General features: G+C 37.7%; 1 protein-coding gene across 1 annotated transcript in view; it reads left to right on the forward strand.

Moving 5' to 3' along the window:
* The window catches only part of LOC120072751 (fatty acid amide hydrolase-like), a 57,123-nt gene that overhangs the window by 23,958 nt on the left and 8,111 nt on the right, over positions 1-25,054 (forward strand). The window contains exons 3-16 of the mRNA XM_039025230.2: positions 331-391; positions 16,020-16,207; positions 16,421-16,550; positions 20,272-20,349; positions 20,463-20,610; positions 21,155-21,267; positions 21,925-22,000; positions 22,093-22,164; positions 22,249-22,297; positions 22,608-22,679; positions 22,778-22,858; positions 23,055-23,158; positions 23,237-23,329; positions 23,828-23,896. Of these exons, the coding sequence (XP_038881158.1) occupies positions 331-391; positions 16,020-16,207; positions 16,421-16,550; positions 20,272-20,349; positions 20,463-20,610; positions 21,155-21,267; positions 21,925-22,000; positions 22,093-22,164; positions 22,249-22,297; positions 22,608-22,679; positions 22,778-22,858; positions 23,055-23,158; positions 23,237-23,329; positions 23,828-23,896 (1,334 nt within the window). The remainder of the gene's footprint in view (positions 1-330; positions 392-16,019; positions 16,208-16,420; positions 16,551-20,271; positions 20,350-20,462; positions 20,611-21,154; positions 21,268-21,924; positions 22,001-22,092; positions 22,165-22,248; positions 22,298-22,607; positions 22,680-22,777; positions 22,859-23,054; positions 23,159-23,236; positions 23,330-23,827; positions 23,897-25,054) is intronic.

Genomic DNA, 25,054 nt, shown 5'->3' on the forward strand with positions numbered 1-25,054 from the left:
AATCTTAATTAATTATAATTCTTTTAATTTGTTAAGAAAAAAAATTTAGGTGCATCCCACTAAATTATCCAACAATAATTTGCCACATTGCAAATTCTTCTAACTTCTTTTTAAAATTATTTTAATTCATCTTTCATGTATGATTAAATTGGATGCATAAAAGGGGTGCACCATGTGTTGCTCTTCTTTTACATTAATTAATAGACATTAACATCAAACACTCAAAGTGAATGTTAGGTGTAATGGAGTTATAGGCCATGTTTACCAAACCGTAATAAAAATTGGTAAAATCGGAATTTTCTATTGTTTACTAACCTCAAAGTTATGCAGCTCATTGGAAATGCGGAGATAGAAGAGTCGCCTGTTTTTGAGCCCATGCATCCTGTAGAAGGTATGTTGTCTTTCTCATTTTTCAGGTTCCAAAATGTCTCTAATTTTGTTGTATATTAGAAAAGAACTCTGGGAACAATTTTATGATTGACTTGTACGTTTGGCCAAAAAGTTTTTTCTTGGTTAAAAAAATCCTTCCATTAGAGAAAAACTAAGGAAGATATGATGTTCTTCCTAGGGCTTCATAAGAAGATTGTATAAAAGACCTTTATTTGAAAATATGGTGGCTGAAGGTAATTTAAAAGACCACCAAAAAGCCACATAATTTCAGATAGTGCACCCTCTCGAGCACTTATTTGATCAATCAATTGTTCTGAAAAGGAACAATGTTAATCAATTGAGTCTGTAAGACCACCAATAATAAATACCTACAAATGCAGGGGCAAGAAGGTGACTATAAAAGAAATAGTGGATTAGAGAGAAATCTGTTAGAGATTTGTTAGAGGTTGGGACCATTTAGGTAGGGAGAACGGTTTTAAAAGGGGAGTGTTGATAGGTAGGGGGCATCTTTTTGGGAGTATTGAGCAAGTTTGCTTGGGAAAGGAGCTAGCCCTCTGGTATGCTAGGAATTTTTTGCATTCCCTTTCTTTTCCTTTGAGAATTCCTTACTTGACTGTACTGTTTTTCCTTAAGAAGTATGTAAATAAAATTATCAGAGTAGAACTCTATCCTAGGGAATTTGTGGTGTCTATAGAAATTTCCCTTGCAGGTATGAAGACTCTAACAAATTGGTATCAGAGCCAGCCAATCCTGGGAAAGAGGAGAGCAGAAAAGAATAGAGATATGGAAGAGAAGGTTGAAGACATTCAAAAAGTATAGCTGAGCTGTGGGAAGGAATGAATGAAATGAAGAAGAGCTTAGAGAAAATCATGGTAACAATATAATACCTGGCCAAATCGAGAGAAAAAGGATAGCTTTGCTCTTACAAAAAGCTCCCAAAAGACGAAAACCCCTAAGGGAGGGGAAGAAGGAGAGAGCTCCTGGTTTTAGGCATCAGGAGGGTCGGTAGATGGAAGTAAGTACAAATAGCTCGAGATGCCCAAATTTTCAAGGGAGCACCCGGATTCATGGGTCTATAGAGCTGAACATTTTTTTTGAGATTCATGATCTGACTGACGAAGAGAAGATCAAGGTTGCCATCATCGCCTGTAGATTGGTTCCGATGGACCCATAATTGGAGGCCGATTCAGTCATGGAATGAATTGAAGCATCGAATGTTCCAGCATTTTTGACCTAGCCAAGAAGGAACGCTCTCCTCTCTCGATTGCTTCGAATCATATAAGAAAGAACCTATGAAGACTATTAAAAGAAATTTGATACGCTCGCAGCCCCAATACCTGAGACAGCTGTAGAGGTACTAGAAGAGACCTTCCTCAATGGTCTAAAATTGGAGATTAAAGCGAGGTCATCAGTCGACACCTGATTAGGATAGATGCCTGTATGAAGGAGGCCCAAGCCATTAATGATAGAAACGCTACCTTGCAGTTATCAAAAGGATTTTCAAGCACGGTCCAAGTGACGACCCAAAAAAATGCAACCACCTATGTTAGCCCAAAGACATCAGGAAGCACACCAGACAAAACTTATATAAGGTGTGTCACGATACTAGAAAAAGAAGAAACTACGAGGAGGGAAAAGACGAATTTGAGGCTAACTGATTCAGAGGCCAAGGAGAAGAGAGAGAAGGGCTTACGTTTTCAATGTGATGAAAAATATTTTCCAGGGCATCGGTGCAAAACAAAATAATCAAGAGCGTTGAACCTACTGATATTCCAAGAGGAGGAGGAAGTAAAGGAAGAGGTAGCTGAAGCACCTAAAGTTAAGACACTAGAAGTTACAGAGAATATCAAAATCACCTTATGATCGATCTTGGGTCTATTAGGGAAGGGAACGATGAAGCTCAAAGGGACGCTGACAGGTCGAGAGGTCATGGTCATGATCAACTATGGCGCAATCCACAATTTCATACATCAAAAGTTGGTTCACGAGCTAAACATTTCCCCGACGGAGACAAAAAACTATGGAGTCGTGGTTGGCAACGGAAATGTGATCAGAGGGAAGGGGATTTGTAAGGCCGTAGTTTTGTTATTACCAGAGTTGACAATCACTGAGGATTTTCTTTCATTAAAGTTAGGAAGAGTGGATGTGATTGTGGGGATGATCTAGTTATGTAACATGGGCTATATGGAAGTTCATTGGCCAACCTTGACAATGACATTCATAGCCGAGGATTAGAGGATCATTTTGAAGGGGGACCCAACCTTGACCACACAGGAGGTCTCACTTAAGGCGTTGACCCAGAATTGGGAAAAAGATGATTTAGGCTTCATAGTGGAATTTCAACAGTTGGAGCCCGAGCCACTTGACGAATTAATAATCAAAATGAAAGACGAGGAAAAGACAAAGCTATCAGGCGACATCCAAGGGTTATTGGAACAATTTTGGGATATTTTTTAGCCCCATTCGTCTCTTCCGTCCAAAAGAGAAGTGGACCACTGTATATTAATTAAGGAAGGGGAACTTCAATAAATGTAAGGCCTTATCGATATAGTTACAACTAGAAAAATGAGATAGAAATGTTGGTAAATGAGATGTTAGTAGCAGGAATCATATGCCTCAACCATAGCCCCTATTCCAGCCCAATTTTGTTAGTAAAAAAAGGATGGAGGATGGAGGTTTTGTGTGGATTATCAACGATAAATAAAATCATGATAGCGGATAAATTTCCAATTCCCATGATTGAGGATCTATTTTATAAACTCCATGGATCAGTGATATTCTCCAAGTTGGACTTGAAATCTGGATACCATCAAATAAGAATGCACGAATTGGATATGGAAAAAATAGCTTTCCGAACTCATGAGGGGCATTACGAATTCCTAGTGATGTCGTTCGTGTTGATCAATGCCCCATCAATGTTCCAAGCCTTGATGAATTAGATCTTCCGACCGTTTTTTAGAAGGTGCATGCTAATTTTTCTAATGATATTTTGATTTATAGTCCTGATGAGGACACCCATAACAAACACTTAAGAATGGTGATGAATGTTTTGCGAGACAATCAACTATACACGAACCAAAAGAAATGCCAATTCGGACAGTGGAGGATCCAGTATTTAGGCCATTGGGTCTTAATAAAGGGGGTAGAAACAAATGAGGGAGATGATACGAGCTATCTGTAGTGGCCTATTCCAAGAAATATCACTGAATTGAGGGGATTTTTGGGCCTTACCGAAGGTTTGTAAAGGACTATAGAACTGTGGCAACACCATTAACAAGGTTGTTGTAAAAGGATTCCTTCACATGGACTGAGGAGGCCACAAAAGCATTCGAGGATCTCAAGCAAGCAATGGTGACATTACCAATTTTAGCTTTACCAAACTTCGAGCTACCATTCATCATTGAAACAAATGCTTTAGGCTTAGGGCTAGGGGTTGTGCTTATGTAAGAGAGTTGACGTATAGCATATTTTAGCTAAGCATTGTCAGTACGCGCGCAAGGGAAGTCCATCTATGAACATAAACTGATGGAAGTGGTTCTCTCAGTCCAAAAATGGAGGCTTTATTTACTTGGGTGCAAGTTCACCATGTTTTCTGATCAAAAGACACTCAAGTTCTTACTAGAATAAAGGAAAATACAACCCCAGTACCAAAGATGGCTGATCAAGTTACTAGGTTATGATTTCGAGATCATCTATCAACTGGGGCTGAATAATAAAGTCGTAGATGCAGTATCTCGCCTTCTAATAACAATTAAATTGACCACTTTGGTTGCCCCCTCTCTGATAGATGTACAAGTTGTGCAACAGGAAGTGAGAGCGGATGAGGAACTATAAGGAATTTGAGACCAGCTGAAAAAGGTCCCTTTAAGTGTCAAAAAGTTCTCTTTGTCACATGAGATTTTGTTTTACAAAAGGAGGTTGTCATATCTATAACTTTAACCTATATACCAACCTTATTATCAACATTTCATGACTCAGTATTGAGGGTACACTCAGGCTACTTATGCACGTACAAAAAATTGTTAAGGGAGTTATATTGAAAGGGCATGAAGGAGGATGTTGAGAAGCACGTGTCTGAATGTTTGATTTTCCAAAAGAATAAAACTTAGGCTTTAGGCCCCGCAGGGTTGCTTCAACCATTACCCATACCAGATAGGGTGTGGGAAGATATCTCCATGGAATTCATAGAAGGACTGCCTAAATCCCATGGAAAGGATTCCTTGATGGTGGTGGTCGATAGGTTATCCAAGTACAACCATTTCATTCCTCTGAGCCACTTGTTCACAGCAAAAAAAAAAGTAGTTGAAGTGTTTATTTGGGAGATAGTCTACCATCATGGGTTCCCCAGATCGATTGTTTTAGTTAGGAAAAATATTTCCATCAGTAGCTTTTGGGTCGAGTTATGCAGGGTACACAATGTAGCACTAAAAAGACATACAACCTTCCACCCTCAAACAAATGGACAGACCGAAAAAGTTAATCGTTGTGTGGAAACATACCTTAGATGATTTTGCAATGAGCAGCTTAAGCAATGGTACAACTTTATCCCTTGGGCCGAATACCTGTATAATACTACTTTCCATTCCTTAATTAAATATGACACCGTATACTGCTGTGTTTGGAAGACCTGTTCCACCTATAGTCTCTTATGGTGATTTGAAAACAATCAACGATACATTGGAACAACAGTTGATCGAAAGAGGTAGGGACTTAGTGGCCTTGAAGGAACATTTACATCTAGCCCAAGAAAGAATGAAGAGATATGTAGAACAATTGAGGAGAAATGTTCAGTATGAAGTGGGTATCAGAGCCAGGTTGTTCTGATATTTTTTTAATAAGATGAAGCCTATCATATAGACTTTGATACTCGATCGTGTAGCAACGAGTAAGTAAGTAACTATTGTATAGTAAACTTGGTACTCAATATAGTAACTATCGTATAGTAACTATCGTGTAAGCTGTGAGACACTATCGTTTAGTAAAATGTTTTTACTTGTTAGTCCTTTCTTTTTGTCAAACGACACAAATGAATCATCAATTTGAATGAATCAACCATTGAATTTTGGAAAACAATTTTCCTTTTATCTCACAGTTACCATAACCTCCAATAACTTCCCACTCAATCGATTATTAAAGAAAAAGAATTAATTATCATATAATTAATATATTATAAATAAATATGATAACCAACTTATCATATTATATTTATAACCTATAGTTTTAATATTTCATCACATGAAACATATAAACCATAGATCTTTTTCTATGTTATGACATTTAATATAAATCATATTTATATTAATTCCTCCAATTAATGTATCTAATACATCATATCGATTATATCACATATAATTGAATTAATTGAATTATATCATATATAATTAAACTTCCTCTTGTTAATTTGAACACTTCAAACTAACCCAAAATATGATTCTCAACTTGAACCCATTGAGCAATCAAGGGGACCTTATGGACCTGTAGCTTGAAGCTCCAACAGTACGTGAATAACTGACTAAACTCTTTAATCACGAGATCCACCATCCGTTAACTGTTGGTCACTCCACTAAAGACTGACAATTGCACTCTTCATACTACAAATATATTTTTGTGTCCATTGGATATAACCAGTCAACAATGCAATGATCGTTCACAAATCGTTTGTAAGTACAGCTGAGCCAATTTACCGGTTTGCCCCTGTAGTTACATCTCCTTAAGTACCACTAATTTCTCTAATGAACAATAAGTCATAGTCCTACTATGACTGAGTCCTCTCTTCCAAAGAGATGATGTGGTCACTATGTTCAAGACCCAAAATCAGCCCTTAAATGAGCAATTTATCTACTTACCCCTTCTTCGAAGAAGGAGTGAATTCCGTCTTGTGTAGCTGAGTTCCCATCTTTCCAATCAGACGAATCTTCAAAATGGTATGCTTGTTGAGTTGGAAATCTGGCCACTCTCACCCATACAAATCAAAAGACCGCTGTTATGAGCAGGAGTTTCCAGCTCACTCAAGATTAAGGTCATGTCACCCATGGTCATCCTAGTGAAATGTAAGTCTCAATTATCAATGGTGTTATATAAAGAGACTAATCATTTCGTGGTCCGATCTTATACAAACTCTTTGTATAGGGTACCCTCGCTCGCATGTCTCCACATGAATGGTCAGCATCAGACCATATGTAGCACTTTACAACACTTGTAACATCTACAAAACGGGCTGTATCCATAGTATCACCAGGATAAGGTATCCCTCCTTTATCCTTATACCACAAACCATTTAGGTTATTACTTAAGGCATGATCCATTTGTATGTCTCTACATACATGCTTAAGTTACATAAAATGACCACGGATCTTAGTTTATTGGATTGAATAAATGCTTATAAAATAACACTTATTAAATAAAAATATGTTCACAAAGTGTTTGCAAACTACGAGACTACCAGAAGAATTAAAACACCAATCACAACAATCTCCCACTTGTCCTAATGCCTCGGGAGACTAATGTACAATACCAAAACAATACAATATACAATAAACTAGGGCATACTCTATACCCCAGTATCATTTCCCACTTACCCTAGACAAGGTGCCGCATGTCCCATAGACCCAGACTCTCTAAATGACTCTCGAACACTTTATCCTTGAAAGCCTTTGTAAACGAATCAGCAACGTTATGCTCCGACGCGATCTTCGTGACAATCATATCGCCGTGATGCACAATCTCCCTGATCAAATGATATTTTCGTCCTATGTGTTTTCCTCTTCGATGACTCCGAGGTTCCTTAGAATTTGCCACAGTCTTGATGTTATCAAAATAGAGTGTGATCAGTAAAGACATATTTGGAACAACTTCCAAATCGGTGAGGAACTTCCTAAGCCAAACAACCTCTTTAGCAGCTTCACAAGCGGTTATGTATTCGGCTTCCATAGTGGAGTCCGCGATGCATCCCTGCTTGATGCTTCGCTAAACTACAGCCCCTCCATTCAGAATGAACACTAACTCTGATGTCAATTTTCGAGAATCTCTATCAGTCTGAAAGTCAGAGTCTGTGTATCTTGTAAGGATTAAATCCTTATCTTCATACATGAGCATAGAGAGAGCATATAGTCCTTCATTCTCCGAAGATACTTAAGGATCGTTTAGACTGCCGTCTAGTGATCTAATCTTGGATTGGACTGATATTGACTGACAATCCCTACTGCATAGCAAATGTCAGGTCTAGTACATAATATTGCATACATGAGGCTACCAACAGGCGATGCATAGGGAATTCATCTCATTTCCTCAACCTCTTGAGGTGTCTTAGGAAATTGTTCCTTAGACAAAAAAATTCCATGCCTGAAAGGTAATAAACCCCTTTTGGAATTTTACATCGAGTACCTGATCAACATCTTGTCAATGTACGATGTCTGAGACAAGGCCAACATTTTGTTCTTACGATCCCTTATGATTTGGATCCCTAGAACAAACTGTGCCTCTCCCAAATCTTTCATTTGGAATTGGGCGGCTAGCCATTTCTTAATGTCAGTCAGAAAATCTATATCATTCCCAATGAGTAGGATATCATCCACATACAACACAAGGAAACCTACCGAGCTGTTGATAATTTTCTTGTAAACACAAGACTCATCAACATTCTGATCAAAGCCAAATGATTTGATCGCACTATCAAATCAAATGTTCCAAGATCTAGATGTTTGTTTCAGCCCATAAATGGACCTATTAAGCTTGCAAACCTTTTGCTCTTGATTTGGATAAATGAATCCCTCTGGTTGAGCCATGTAGATGGTTTCCTCAAGATTACCATTCAAAATGGCAGTCTTGACGTCTATTTTCCATATCTTATAATCATAAAATGTGGCTATGGACAGGAGAATCCTAATAGACTTCAACATGACAACAGGTGAGAAAGTTTCCTCATAGTCCACTCCTTTGACCTGGGTATAACTCTTTGCCACAAATCTAGCCTTAAAGGTCTGCACCTTTTCATCTACACCTCTTTTCCTCTTGTAGATCCATTTACAACCTATAGGTTTTACCTCATGAGGCTGATCCATAAGTTCTCAGATGGAATTGAAGTACATAGACTCAATTTCCTTATTCATGACTTTAATCCACTCATCGTTGTCAACATCCTCCATTGCTTGCTTATAAGACAATGGATCCTCAACTCCATCAACAGATGTGATGTTTTGGGCTTTAGTCAAACCCATGTAGCGTTCTGATGGGTTCGCAAACCTCCCACTACGTCGAGGTAGTCTCAACTCTTGAGATGGTTGATAAGATGAACCGACATCAACAAATCTTGTTGATCTATCACTCGGTTCAACAACTCTTGTTGAACTCTCAGTAGTCTCACTAGAAATCTCATTTAAAACAAGCTTACTTCGTGGTTTATGATCCCTTATGTGGTCTTCTTCCAAAAATATAGCATTTGTCGACACAAAAACCTTGTTCTCACTTGGATCATAGAAGTATTCACCCCTTGTTTCCTTAGGGTAGCCTACAAATAGGCAAACTTTTGAACGAGGTTCCAACTTTTTAGAGTTAGCCACAAGCACGTGGGCTGGACATCCCTAAATCCTAAAGTGGTGTAAACTACCTTTACAGCCTCTCCATAGCTCAAAAGGTGTTTCAGAAACATTCTTTGAGGGAACATTGTTCAAAATATAAACTGCAGTCTCCATTGCAAATCCCGAAAACGAGTCTGGAAGATGAGCATAACTCATCATAGACCGAACTATGTCTAACAAGGTTCTGTTTCTCCTTTCTGATATACCATTCTACTGAGGTGTACCTGGGGCCAAGAGTTGGGACATGATTCCATGTTCTATCATATAGTTATGAAATTGTAAATGAAGATCTTCATATCGATGAGTTTCATGAGCGCGTTCGGATCTCTCTGATCTCACTGTGACAGAACTATAACATTATACATTCAACACATACAGTTATGCAAATAAACTCTAATTAACGGCATGCTACGAACAACAAAAACATAAGGGAAAAAGTTCCATACTAGTTGAAGACTATCTTCAAAATTTCATAACTCCAAGGCAGCGAAAACCTTCCAAGTGATCTACCAACGCCCGACGGAAAATGTCGATTGCAGCAGCACGATCAACGCGAACTCTGCAACGGGGACAACACCATTGCTAATGAGCCCCGGGTATTCTCGGAGTGAAAACCCAAAGGGTGGACTTTGGTGAATTTGGTAAAGGACGGAGGAAACACGAATCGTGTAGGCGATAAGCAAATGGGAGAGCAAACGACGCTATCGCATAGCAGAAGTACTTATCATCTAGAGGAACTACACGATCGTGTAGGATTTACTAAACGATCGTTTAGAAAGCAGTATACGATTTTCTAGTTAAATTGGCACACTATATGATCGTTTAGAGAAGCTATCCGATTGTGTAAGCGGGAGTGTGCGATCGTTTAGCGCGAGGTGGACGATTATTTAGACGGAGAAGCGACTATCGTATAGGCTCTCGAGCAATCATTTTCTTTCACCAACGCGCGCTTCACATTTCTTTTTATGAGCGATTCTGGATTATCGATTGCACGATACAAAAATGAAAATTTTTTTCGTTTTAACTCATCGGTTACCATAACCGATGTGTCCACTAACCCACGTCCGAACGTGGAAAAAGGATTAATTATCATATAATTAATCAATTAATTAATTAATTAATATAATCATATTATATTTATATCCTATAGTTTGATATCACATATCTACTATAGTATTTTCTTCTCTACTTGATATAAATCATATTTATATCTAATTTCCTCCATAAAAATGTATCTCATACATTTGCCATATATAATTAACCAGTTCAATTATATCATATATAATCGAACTTCCTCTTGTCAATTTGAACATTTCAAATTAACCCAAATACTAATTCTCGACTTTATCCAAGCTACCCAGGGGACCTAATGGACCTGTGGCACGAAGCTCCAACGGTACGTGAATAGCTGACTAAACTCTTTAGCCACGAGATCTACCATCCGTTAACTGTCAGGCATTCCACTAAAGACCAACAGCTGAACTTTTCTTACCACAGATATATTTCTGTGTCCATCGGATATAACCAATCATGAGTACGACGACCCTTCACAGATGCTTGTAAGTACAGTTGGGCCAATTTACCGTTTTGCCCCTGTAGTTACATCTCACTCCTTAAGTACCACTGATTCCTTTAATGAACAATACAACATAGTCCAACTATGTGTGAACACTTCTCAGGCCAAGAGAAGGTGTGTGGCGCTACATTGTTCAAGCCCCGGAATCAGCTCTTAAGGGAGCTATCTATCTACTTACCCCTGTTTCGGGGAAGGAGTGAATTCCTTCTTGTGTAGCTGAGTTTCCAGCTCCCAAATCAGACGAATCCCCAAAATGGTAGGTTTGAATCGGCAGCCTGGCCATTCGCACCCATACAAATCAAAGAACCGCCCTCAATGACAGGAGTTCCCAACTCACTTAGAATTGAGGTCATGTTACCTATGGTCATCCTAGTGAAGTGAAGTCTGTGTCATGAATGGTGTTATATAGCGAGACGTTAACACTTCGTGGTCAGGTCTTATACAAACTCTTTGTATAGGACGCCCCTGCTCGCATGTCCCCAACACGAATGATCAGACCATTTATGACAAGTCACAACACTTGTGACTATTCCACAAAGTGGCCCATGTCCGTAGCGTTACCAGGATAAAGTTTTCCTCCTTTATCCATATACTACAAACCATTTTGGTTATCCCTTGAAAAGAAGAACAAACATGATTAGTGGCGTCTGAATCAATTATCCAGGCAAAATCATCATTCTCCACTAAACAAGTTTCAAGCACAAGTAAATCACATTTACCTTTATCCACCTTGGCCTTAGCCTTGGCTGCTTTCTTCTCTTTCAAATACCAAGGACAGTTCCTCTTCCAGTGTCCATCTTGATTGCAGTGGAAACACTTTCCCTTAGCAACTTGTGGAAGCCTACTTGGGGCATCAGGCGGTGGGTTAGTAGGTGTCTTCCCTTTTCCCTTACCACCCTTCTTTTTCTTCACCTTTGCACAGTTAGAAGCAAAAGGTGTAGACTTCGTTCCTGAGGTCGAACCTCTATGGAACGTCCTGGAAGATGAAGCAACATTTACTTCACCCTTCTGCCTCTCCTTACTTTTCAGTAAAGATTGGTATGTTTGCAACTCGTTGAGGAAAGTTGTAAGGTTATATTTCACTTTATTAAGAATCATATTGCTAACAAAGTGCAGGAAGCTCTCCGACAAAGAATGCAGGATTATGCTAACCTGGCTGCTCTCATCGGTGGTAAACCCATTCAACTCCGCCACATTAAAGTGGACCATCATATTAAGCACATGTTCACGAATAGAGGTGCCTTCTTTCATTTTGGAGTTGAATACGTATTTAAGAGCCTCATGCATAAGCTGTTCAGACAGTTGTCCAAATATCCCCCGCAGGGACTCCATGATCTCACGTGCTGAGACCATAGGCTCATGTTTCTTGGCCAACACTTCAGAAAGACTTGCCAAGATGTAGGCTCGAGCCTTCTCATTCGCCCTTGTCCATCGCTCGTATGTCTCCCGAACATTTCGAGCGGCATTTGGAGCTGGAATAGGAGGATAAGTCTCTGTGAGAGCGAACATGAGATCCTCAATGATTAGGATCGTCGTGATCATGTGTTTCAATGTTGCAAAATTATCGTCAGTAAGTTTTTCGACGCTTAACAAAGCTAACGTGGTTGTTGCCATTTGAAAATGTTGTTGAAAAATACGAACAAAACTTTATCAGATTTTGCTAAACCACTTTTAAACCAATCAGTTTTGCAAAACAGTTTCAAGTACCCTAAGTTATAAACTTCTATTTTGCAATGATGTCCCAGTGAGGCAGGACAAACACCACCGGTGGGGTGATCAGTTGCCTCTTCACTGGGATGAGACATTCTTAACCATTAGGCAGAACCAACTCTTGGAACTGAACCTAACAGCCACCGTTTTTCGATTCAGAATCGTTAACCTTTAACTATTCCGCGTAAGTGTAACCCCTCACTTTCGGTGCCAGAGTCCCGCCCTAATGCGATTACCGTAGGGAAAAGACAGATTAGGACAAGAGACTAAGTTACCTTATTCTCTTACAGGAGATCGAATAAAGAAACACGCAAAACTACCATCCTTTAGGGGGACATTCCTAGGGTGCCTCGAGATGGTGCGCAGTAACGTTATTCAACCTAACAAGGGAGACCGAGGGATATGCTGTCGCACTTCCCGCTCCCACTTACTATGAACACTCTTTCCATCCACCTTGATATTGACCTACACAAACACCATCCGTTGGGGGGACACGCCAAAGGTACCACGAGGCCGAGGATAGATGTCACGGTGTGGACTATTTAGGAGAAACATGAAAGGTTTAAGTAAAGCATCTTATGCCTCAAGTACCTCCCACTGAACGTTCTACCTAGGGATTCATTAACCTAGACAATCCGGCTACTGATTTTAGTCTAAGTCGTCTTTTTAAACTCTGCTCATAAACAACGTTTGTCTATGAAATATGAACAAGTTCAAGTAGTCATATTTAAACACTTTAATGTACTGTCCTTAACTTGCATGCATGCATCAAATCTATCTAATTCACCTTTCCAGGTAAGTTCCCAGGTAGGGGTGTTACATTTCCGTCAACTTAAATACCCCAGCCTAGACAGAACCCCGCCTTAGACAAAAGGTCCCTTATAGATAGATTTCCTACACTTTAACCTTTTATTAGCCAATTTAATCCTATTAAACTGATTAAAATATTAAAGCCTTAGGATTGCTAATCATATTAGAACCGTGATCTTAGGTCTATGTGATCCAAGTTTTAAACATTTTAAAACCATGAATTAAACCTAAGTGAGCATGCATGTCTTTCTTATTTCTTTTAGTTCTAATTTCTCTTTAACTTTTAAAAAGAAACAACTAAAACCATTGCGCACAACGAGGCATTTATAACATTTATAAAATAATCTATGTGTCATGCTTCATGCAATGTCCGGTCATTACTATATATATAACTTTTATATAACGCAACCAAGCAAACATGTTATCATTCACCCTTATACTATAACAATTATAATATAAAGATGATGCATGTCAATGCTTTTTATGCATGCATAAATATAACTCTTATATTATATGATGCATGAGCATGCTCTTACATAACTAAATCATGCTTCTCTAAATTATAACAATTACAATAAATAGATGATGCATGACCATTGCATAACCTAAGGTGGGATTTACTATATGTACATACCATATGACATATAAAAAACATACATCGCATGTAATAAACAAAGGATTAACGGGATGAGCCATTACAAAAACCGGAATGAAAAAAACCCTATCTATTACATTTTTTATCGAGCAAACCGGTTCACAGGCGAACTGGGTCTTGGACCGCCAGGAGGTCTTCATCGTGTAGCAAACGCCGCAGAGGGTAGACGATTGTTCAGCGCGCACTAGACGATAGGAGCATAAGTAAACGATCGCATAGACGACGACGAGGCTGTGAAGCCTAATCGTCTATGCGATCGTGTAGCGCGACGACATGTAAACGATTTACCTTGCGTTACTAGGCGATCGTTTAGTCAGTTACTAAGCGATGAAGCTTGCTGACCTAAACGATCGTCTAGTGTGCACGATTTAAATGATACACGAGCATCCCATCGTCTACACGATGTGTGCAACCAGGTAAACAATTTACCTTGCGACGCTAAGCGATTGTTTAGTCAGTTACTAAGCGATGAAGCTTGCTGACCTAAACGATTGTTTAGTGCGCCCGTGCGTTAAGAGATCCGCGAGCATTTCATCGTCTACACGAACACGATACTCAGTGATCGTGTACTCGATCGTCAACCCGATGTGACCAACTCTTGATTGCATTCCCCATCGTTTAAACGATGTGTTCAACCGCGATCGCGTACTCTTTCATCTTTACGATGTGATCAACAGCGATCACGTAGAACATCTTCTGCACGATGCGATCAACCCTAGATCGCCTCATTCTTCGAAGACCTGCAACGCTTGCCCAGAACCTCGACGAACAACTCAAAACTTCAAACAAACTTTGAATATAGACTCGATAATGATTATTACTGTCCAAAAACGCAGGGGCCTTTACAAATAACCAAGGATTTAAATCAAACTGAGGCTAATCATCCCGAAAACATCCATTAATCCAACACATCCACAGCAGATTTAATAATTAAACAGTGCAAAAATGCACCCACCATGAATGTAAAAGTCATTTCATTGCAATAGATGAAATCGGAGTATCAGAACCTGGCTCTGATACCAATTGAAGGATCTCATATTGATGAGTTCCATGAGCGCGTTCGAATCGCTCCGATCTCACCGTGACCGAAATATAACATTATACATTCAACACATATAGTTATGCAAATAAACTCTAATTAACGGCATGCTACGAACAACAAAAACATAAGGGAAAGAGTTCCATACCAGTTGAAGACTATCTTCAAAACTTCAGAACTCCAAAGCAGCGGAAACCCTCCAAGTGATCTACCAACGCCCGACGGAAAACGTCGACTACAACAGCACGATCAACGCGAACTCACCACCGCAATGGGGACGACACCACCACTAATGAGCCCCAGGTATTCTCGGAGTGAAAATCCAAAGGGTGAGATTTGGTGAATTTGGTAGAGGACGGAGGAAACACGAATCGTGTAGGCGATAAGCAAGTGGGAAAGAAAACGACGCTATCGCATAGCAGAAGTGCTTATCGTCTAGAGGAACTACACAATCGTGTAGGATTTACTGAACGATCGTTTAGGAAACGGTATATGATCGTCTAGTTAAATCGGCACACTATACGATTGTTTAGAGAAGCTATCCGATCGTGTAAGCGAGAGTGTGCGATCGTTTAGCGCGAGGTGGACGATCGTTTAGACGGAGAAGCAACTATCGTATAGGCTCTCGAGCGATCGTTTTCTTTCACCAACGCGCGCTTCACAATTGTTTTTTTGGGCGATTCCGGATTATCAATTGCACTATTCAAAAATGAAAACTTTTTTCATTTTAACTCATCGGTTACCATAACCGATGCTGTCCACTAACCCACGTCCGAATGTGGAAAAAGGATTAATTATCATATAATTAATTAATATAATCATATTATATTTATATCCTATAACTTTTGTGTCCAAAATGAAAGATTAGTTAAACCTGTGAATCTCCTTTAGGTTGATAGGACCGGTCAACCTAGCATCACCTCAATCTTGAAATTATACACAACTCCCTCACGGTGTGTCCCAAGTACTCAATCATCGTAATGCCTATGTTTTAAATACTCAAATCTTCGATGACAATGGAAACCGACCTTGTTTATTCATTAGGTTTATCACCCCACAAGTTGGTTATTGCTTAATATTTTGAATATTTCAGTTAGATGTTGGAAATGACTTCAGTTTCTTTTCTGCTCAGTCTATCTTGGAATTATCCACAACTTCACAGTCTTGCACATTTCATTTTTTTCAGTTAACTTGGTAGATAGTTCACGTTCTTTACATCGATAAACACATATTTTCATAATGAAAATTTATATTGGTTTGCAGAAAAAGAAAGCGAGGAGGTCAAGTACATTGGCTTAGATCTATCTGAAACAGAACGAGTTCAAGAGGCAGTTAGTTGTCTGCCTACATGGTCAGAGAAAGAAGTAAATTCTTTGAATCCTTCATTTCACCGCTGGACAATAATGGACTATTCAAGGGCATATTATTCAAGAAAAATAACTCCTCTAACTGTAAGCCAAATTTTAGCTTTTCATGTCTTTTTTTTATTATTATTATTTTTTTATTTTTATCATGCTCTTTTTATTAGAAGATAAATAACTGTTCTGAGTTCTGAAATTTTATTTAAATGCATATCAAATTTGTCTTCTCACAGGTCAGTATTTGTTTAGTTATCAAGCTGTGGTATGTTTCATACGGGCTTTGGATTTTCTTTTATTTTATAGGTTGCAGAGAGATTCATAGCAGCTGTGAGCGAATCATCCAAACCTCCATTGAACATGTCATTCTTCATTAATTATGATGTTGAAGATATTCTAAAGCAGGCAGCTGAATCAACTAAACGTTATGAACAAGGTAACTAATAGCCTTGGGGAGAAAAGTTCATTTTTCCTGTTGTATGCATGAAATCCTTTCCAGCTACTGTGTCGGATCCATATCAGTAAACGATTATCTTCTTATTAGTTTCTTGAAGTTTCTTTAAACTCTATCTAGTCAACCTTGGACATCCAAGATTTACATTTATGATATTGGTATGTGTGAGATGAGACCCTCAATTAGTCGTGTATGAGAGGAGGGGAAAGAAGGCGAATTCATGGTCAACAGTTGGTTAGTAGGAACAATGAGTTTGTTATGGTATGGTCATTGGGGTCAAGAGGGGATTTTGTGGAGCTTTGCAAGAGGAAGCTGATGTCGATAATTTTTAGATTGAAGCTGAGGTTTGAGAAGACTCGGGACTCAAGAGAGAATTCCGGCTCTCTCGAATGTGTTGGTATCTTTATATTTTTCTTGCTTTTCTGTTATTTACGTTCTAGTTTGTTATCATTACTTGGTGACAACTTTCTTATCATAATAGATGATGTATTACCAAAACTCTAATTTTGAATCAAAATGAATCTCTTCCTCCATTGAGAGGAGGGAAGCCTTTATTTATAGGAAAATAGAGTATAGATTCTATTTACATAACAAAATTACAAACAAAACTAACAAATTTAAAACAACAATCAATTCATAACAAACAACTATTAAACTAACTATCCTTCAAAGATAAAACTTCTAATTACACCATATTCCACCCCTTTAAAATCAGACTCATCCTCGAGGATGACAATTAGGATGCCAACTAGAAGTCATCAGGAGCAAAATAAGGTTTGAGATTACCAACATTGAATATTGGATTAATATGTAGGTCACAAGGCGACTCGATGGGGTAACTTGGTTTGGCCATCGGTTTGTGAATGAGAAGTAGGACTTAAATGCAGTCTTCCATTCATCCCTCGGCTTTATTCGAATCTGGTGGTATTCACTCTTCATGTCCACTTTTGAGAATATTAAGGCTCCTCCAAGTTGGTCAAGCAGATCGCTTATTCGAGGTATTGGAAAGCGATATTTCACTACAATTCAATTGATAGCTGTACTATCCACACACGTCCTCTAACTACCATCCTTTTTTAGTGTGAGTAGGATTGGCATTGCACATGGGCTCAAGCTTGGTTGAATATGCCATTTTTTGAGTAACTCCTCAATGTGTTGGTGAAGGATTTCATACTCCTTAGGACTCATCCTATAATGAGGTAAATTTGGTAGTGTAGCTCCTGGAATTAGATCAATATGATGTTGGATGTCTCGTAATAGATGTAGTCCCTCGGGTTCCTCTCTAAGTTTGAGGGAATTCCTCAAACAATCTTTGCACTTATGAAGGAACTTCATTTTCTTGAGTTTCTTTGGACTTTTATGCTACAAGAAGTCCTAGAATATCAGCCTCCCTTTCCTTCATCAAAATCTGGCCACTGATTGTAGTAAACAAGTGGCTGCTGTCTTTTTTTTTTTTTCCATCTTTACTCCCTCATCATCTTCTTGTTCAATGGGATTAATACAATCTTCTCGTCCATCCATTGGAACACGTATGTATTTTCTCTCCCCTTGTACAAGGCTCGAGTGTCAAATTTCCATGGTCTCCCTAAGAGGATATGGCATACATCCATCTCCAACATGTCACATACAATTTGATCTTTGTATCCACTCCAATTGAGGGGGAAACCATACAAAATTTCGTTGACTTGAACTTCTCCACCCTTCTTCATCCAATCAATCTTGTAAGGGCTTGGATGAGCTTCCACCTTGAGATTCAAGGCTGCCATTAGCTTCTTGGAGACAAAATTCTCGCTACTTTCACTATCTATAATTACGTTGCACACCTTCCCATTGATTGTACATCTTGTCTTGAAAAGACAATGTCGTTGAGAATTGGGTTTTCCTTTAGGAGTAATTAGCACCCTTTGGAGAACACAAGATACCCTCTCACCATCATTTGGTTCAATGAATTCAGCTTCTTCTTCAACTTCTTCTTCAACTTCTTCACTATGTTCATTTAAGACTTTTTCATCTTCCATGTAAGCTACCCTCTTCCTTTGAGGGCACTCATTGGACAAATGGCCAGCTTGGCCACATCGGAAGCATTTTCCCAATGAAGGCCGGTTGTAAGGATTTTGAGATTTCTTCTTGTTGGCAGCTTCGGTGTTCTTTTCCACGGCCTCTCCAAGATTTTCTTTCTCCTTTTCTTTGGCCGAAGATGTGGATGATGGTTGGTTAGTACCTTTGGATGAAGAATTCACTCTCTCCTACTTGTGGATGCTTTCCACAGGTTTTTGTTTTAAGCTTTCTTGGAGCTAATTTCATTGAGTTCTTCCACTGTTTCAGCAAAAGTAATCACATCAGCCAACAAATTGAATTATTGAAGTTTTATCTTCTCTTTGATGTCCATTCTCAGCCTACCAATGAACTGTGCTATCAAATGTTGTTTGTTTTCAGCCAAATTAGTTCTTGCTCCCAAACAATGGAACTCTTCCACGAATTCAGCTACTGTCCAAGGGCCTTGTCTACAATTTTGGTACTGAGTGTATAGTCTTTGCTCGTAATTGGGAGGAAGAAATCTTTCTTTCATCAACCGGTTCATCTTTTCCCACGTTCGGATAGGCCTCTTGCCTTGTCATTGTCGATTTACTTCCAATTGATCCCACCACGCAGATGCTTCTCCGTTCAACTTGAAGGCAACCAATCGAACCTTCTTGTGATCCGGTGTGTTTATGTAATCAAAGAAATTTTCTGTGTTCTTGATCCAATCAAGAAATGTTTCAGTGTCACGCTTACCATTATAAAACGACAAGTCTATCTTCATTTTGAAGTCGTATGGATCATCTCTAGCTTCATATCTTCCTTCTCAGTCTTCTTGCATCAAAATATTCTTCTTCTTGATCATTTTCACATGAACAAACCCAATCTTGGTCTGCTTGGAATCTTTCTTGAACATTTGGTCGTCTTCTTGGGTTTTTCTGGTGATGCCTATGCATTCTTGGAACCCCTTCTTGATGAATTTCTTGCTGAAATTGAAAGTTTCTCGGCTGTCCAACTCCAAGTCTTCCTCTTCTTCCCAATTTTGTTTGAACGCCGAAGCATCTTCTTCAATTTGGGCCGGTGCCACCAATGCATCCATCCTTCTCACAAGTGTGGCCACCGTTTCTTAATGGTTGTTCAACGAACTGTGAATTCCCTCCAACGAGTCTTCAATGGACAGCAAGTGTCTCGTTGTAGTTTTTGGAGAGAGGATGGGGGTTTCTTCCATCTCTTGATCTAGCGTTGGGGCATCTCCTCCTCTCGGGTGGGCAACTCTTCTTCCTGCCATTCGTCCGAGGATTCGTTGCTCTGATACCAATATGATGTATTACAAAAACTCTAATTTTGAATCAAAATGGATCTTTTTCTCCATTGAGGGGAGGGAAGCCTTTATTTATAGGAAAACAAAGTATAAGTTCTGTTTACGTAACAGAATTAGAAACGAAATTAACAAATTTAAAAGAACAATCAATTCATAACAAACTACTATTAAACTAACTAACTATCCTTCAAAGATAAAGCTTCTAATTACACCAATAGAAATGTAACAGGGTGTGTATTTCCCCTGCTTTTCTTGGCATTGTTAGGTTTTACTGCTAAGGAACCTAACAGTATGTTGCTGTTGCGAGAAACTGTTCCGGTTTTTCCTTTCATTCTTATTTCCTTTTATTTTGACTCATCCCAGGAAAACCCTTTTCAGTTCTTGATGGTGTTCCAATTGCAGTCAAGGATGAAATAGATTGTTTACCATATCCTACTACAGGTAATTTGGTGTTTCTCAGTTTTCCACTAGCAGTTTGTAAAGTCAAATATGTTCTCATGTATGCGAGTTTATTTTATTTTTGTGCTTGACTTGATAGCATCTTGTTCTCGTAGGGGGGACAAGTTGGTTGCACAAACTAAGACCCTGTACAGGTGATGCAAGTTGTGTGAAGTATCTCAGGTTATGTGGAGCCCTAATTGTTGGGAAAACCAATATGCATGAACTTGGTATAGGAACAAGTGGAATAAACCCTCATCATGGGTGAGAAGATCTGATATTTTAAACATTTTAAAAGTTACAATTCAACCCACAAGTTGTATAATTTAGTTGGTTAGGGAGGTTTTTTCTTTTTTGCTATAAATTAGATGATTGTGGTAAAAATGGAACTTTTGAAACATTAAGGAAAAACTGAAACCAGATATTAGGGTAATTTTAATCATTTGCCTCATATAAAATGGAAAAAGCTTATGAATTAAATGTGTGCAAAAGTCTTGCTGTAGAATCATGAGTTCAAGATACATAAGGAGCATAGACATTTGTATAAATATGAATATGATGAGACCTGGGCATGTCAACACATAATGATTTGAAAACAAATTTTCTTATAGAAGTATTAATTATTAAATCATAAAGTACAATGTTTATGCAGTTATGGACTGTCAAATACTATAATATCAGTCCTTGTTCATTGTATTTAAAATATAGTGTCTATACATTACAGCTTGACATGGCTCTCCTTACATGTTTCCTCACCAAACTCCAATTTGTGACTTGAGATGCTAAACTTTTTAAATGGGTTATGCAGATCAACAAGAAATCCATATAATTCAAGCAGGATATGTGGAGGCTCCTCTAGCGGATCTGCTGCAGTTGTTGCTGCAGGACTATGTCCTGCTGCTCTAGGTGTTGATGGAGGAGGTAATTTCATTTTTGAATAAGGCTATGCTGGAGGCTACGGACATGATTAGATTAGTAAGAAATTTTAGGGATGAAATTAATAGAATTTTAAAAGTACGAATATGAAGTTGAAAAACATGACAATATATAGTTGATAGCTATAATTTTAGCATAATAATGGCATTTATCTTTTAAAGACCAGCTTCTCTTCTACCACTCTCTAATCTCTCCAGTTTTTTCTATATATTTCCATTTCGATCCTTTCCTACCTCATGCATTCTAAATTACATTCTCCATTTTGAAACAAAAAACGCAATTGAGGTTAAACAGACTAATTAGAATTGGGTCCTATTCTGTGATAAAGAAGATAGGTTGTTCCTTCAGAAAAAGAAAAGAAGAGAAAAGAAAAAAAAAATGATGATAGGGTGGTGATTAATTTTTCATCCTTTTAGTGGTGGGACTTTTAAGCATCTGATAGTGTTTGTGCCCTTAGAAGGAAATCTGAAATCTAGTCAAATTAATCTTATTCTATTGAAGATGACATCATTAACAAAAATCAACTAGCTCCTGTAGAGTTATGTACATGAAGTTATTTAATAAAGTTGGCTGTTTTCAAGAAATTGTGCAGTAGTTTATATATGTTGCAACTAAATTCGGTTCATTGGTAATTTTATAAAGGATCTGTGAGAATCCCTGCATCTCTATGTGGAGTTGTTGGTTTGAAGCCGACGTTTGGCCGTGTTCCTCATTCTGGGTGACAACTTATGTCTACTGAAAAATAACCTCTCTACATTTATGCCTTTGACAATTCAATATAATTTGGTTGGTGACATTCTGTGTTTTCAGTGTCCTTCCTCTGAATTGGACCGTTGGGATGGTAGGGATACTGGCAGGCACAATTGAGGATGCATTTATCGTGTTAGTGTTCTTTCTTTTCTCTGTTTTCTTATTGCAACTTGAGGGAGTTTTGATGGAAATTTTATTGACTGTAATGCTATCCAGTTATGCAGCTATAAGCAGCAAACTTCCATCACATCAGAATACTGTACTGGTAAGTGCTTGGTTGAAATTATTGTTGTATGTTAAAGACAAACTTTATCAGGTTCTACACTGAAATTTGTATCAAAATATAAATACTGAGAGCTCTTGGGAGCATATTTTCCGAAAAGAGACTAATGCTCAAACTATGTCACAATAAAGACGGCACTAGATTGAGGATACTGCTACTACAAAGCTTCCAAATACCATGTCTATTGATGTTTGAGGACATATTACTTGAGGCTTATTATGCTGTTTTCATATATCCTCTTGCATATTCTGAACTTTTATTTGTCTTTTCTATTCACCTTATGAGCGTTCAGCCCAAACTTTGTTTTCCTTTGCTGAACTCTTCAAGACCATTATCTTCGGTTACATTTGCAAAGTATGGTGAGGTTAGTAATTTAACATCAACTTATTTGATGTTCATAACCACTGTTATGATGTTTTAAATCATCTCATTGATTTTTACACCACTAATTGAGATAATTAGTGGTTTAACGACTGCAGTGATGATATCAGAGTTTGCTGTTCCAATGCCATGGACAAACTTCAAAAACATCACGGCTGGAAGGTACTGCATATATGTTCTTAACAATTGACATACAAATTTATCGTTTATCCATTCCTTTTCTGCCCCTTGACCTAGCCTCTAGTTTAAAATAAACAACATATTGAAGAATGAATAAACTATTCATGTGGAGGTTACTGATATAACAATTCATATCACATCAGAATGTTACCTGATAATCTTCTTGTTTACTTTAAAGACCGTGGAGGTGACTATTCCAGAGATAGAAGTAATGCGTTTGGCACATTATTCAACAATTGCATCAGAGTGCAGCACTTCATTAAGTTCTTATCTTGAAAAGTTGTATGTTAACTTCAACCCCATATTTACCTATTAATTTATGTTGCATATATACTGAGTCAACTCAAGCCATTGAAACAGGGATTCCTCACAACTAGGATGGGATGCAAGAGTAGCACTTGCTGTTTATGGTTCTTTCAGTAGCAAGGAGTACATAAAAGCTCAGAAGATTAGGTAAGAATTGTGTCCCACTGATCGAAAATCAAGACTATCGAAAATATGTACGATTTACGTCAGTTTAGTAAAGGATTTTGCTTGAAGGTAAAATGAGGTTATAGTAATGCTGATTTTCATATGTTTGATTTGATTACCTGCTATTTCTTCCAAGTAATCAAGCTCAAATTTAGAAACCAGAAACTACTAGGAAAAGATCATTGAGATTATGAAAGATCCTGTTCTTTAATATTTATAGTTTCCACTAATTGATATGTCTCAATTAGAATGCCTTTATATTTCCCTTGCAATTTCTTTTATTCTGATTTATGTCTATGTTATTCTTTCCTTTTCAGTCGCTTGTATTTTTTAGTATTAGCCTCTTTTCACTACATCAATTAAAAATACTTGTTTCCTTTAAAAAGAAAAAAAGAATAATGAGCAATTTATTTCCACTTGGTGCTACGCAATGCCAAAACTTTCTCTCATTTGGTATTAAGTAGTTTTAAATATCTACAGGAATCGTCAGATGTATTTTCATCAGAAAATATTAGCACATGCTGACGTCATTGTTTCACCAACAACAGGGTACTTTTCAATGACCTCTTTACAAACTTTTAACTGGATTTATAGTTTATAGTCCTCGTTTGTTGCCTTGAAGAGACCAATGTCTTTCATGCTAGAGTTAATATCAAAAAGTGTATAATATATATATGTAAAAAGATAAAAAATTGAGAACACTAGATTCACGTGTAAAACCCTAGAACAGGGAGAAAAAACCACGATAGAGAGTCTTTTTTTATTAAAAGTTACAATAGAAGTCATATTTATAAGCTCTAGGAAGCCCTAAAATAATAAAGGAAATAAACCTAGGGAAAGTAAAATACTAAAATACCCTTGGGTCTATAAACTATCAATAAAGCCCCTTCTTTCCAACGATATATATAAAGTACATTAGAGATCATTTGACAGTTCTCATAAGTTCAAACAGAATTTAAAGATACTGTGATAGGTTTGCTTAATTGACATTGAATTTACAATCCATTTAAGAGCATAAAGAATATTAGAGAGTAAGAGATCATTTGACCATTTTTATTGACTTTGTTCCTGGAACTTCAGAGAGGGAACCATAATTCAACAAAGGACCTAAATTACATGCAAATAGCATACAGTAAAATTTACAAACAAGGAATGCATCTAAAATAGGAAATGATAATGAATAATAACTAAGAGATAAAATTAGACTAATAATATCATATTTAATACAGATCTAAAACAAATTGTGCTGGGTTATAAAAGCTTCATTGGGTAGTTGGTCCTATACTATTAGGGGTGTTCGTCGGTTGGGTTGAGTTGGGTTGAAGAACTTTTTAGACCCAACCCAATTGTTCGGGTTGTTAATTTCTTCAACCCAAATAACCCCTTTTACAAGATGAACCCAACCCAACCCAACTATGAAACATTTGGGTTGGGTTGGTTCGGGTTGATCAGGTTATTTTTGTTCTAAAAGAAAGTAAGTTGTTAATATGTAAAAATTTTATTTTAATTATTTTCATACATTCAATTAAGATTAACAACTCAATTTCAATATATATAATGAATATTTTCTTTCCAAAGTGCTAAAAAACTGTTTTTAGGAGTTGTTGGAGAATAAATTATCCAAAAAAAATGATAAAACTTAAATAAATATATGTATATATGATTGTATCATAAGTAAAAAATATACATTATAAAGTTAATAATAAG

The sequence above is a fragment of the Benincasa hispida genome, chromosome 3 (genome assembly GCF_027475165.1).
Source record: "Benincasa hispida cultivar pf3 chromosome 3, pf3_genome.v1.1, whole genome shotgun sequence".
Taxonomy (NCBI): domain Eukaryota; kingdom Viridiplantae; phylum Streptophyta; class Magnoliopsida; order Cucurbitales; family Cucurbitaceae; genus Benincasa; species Benincasa hispida.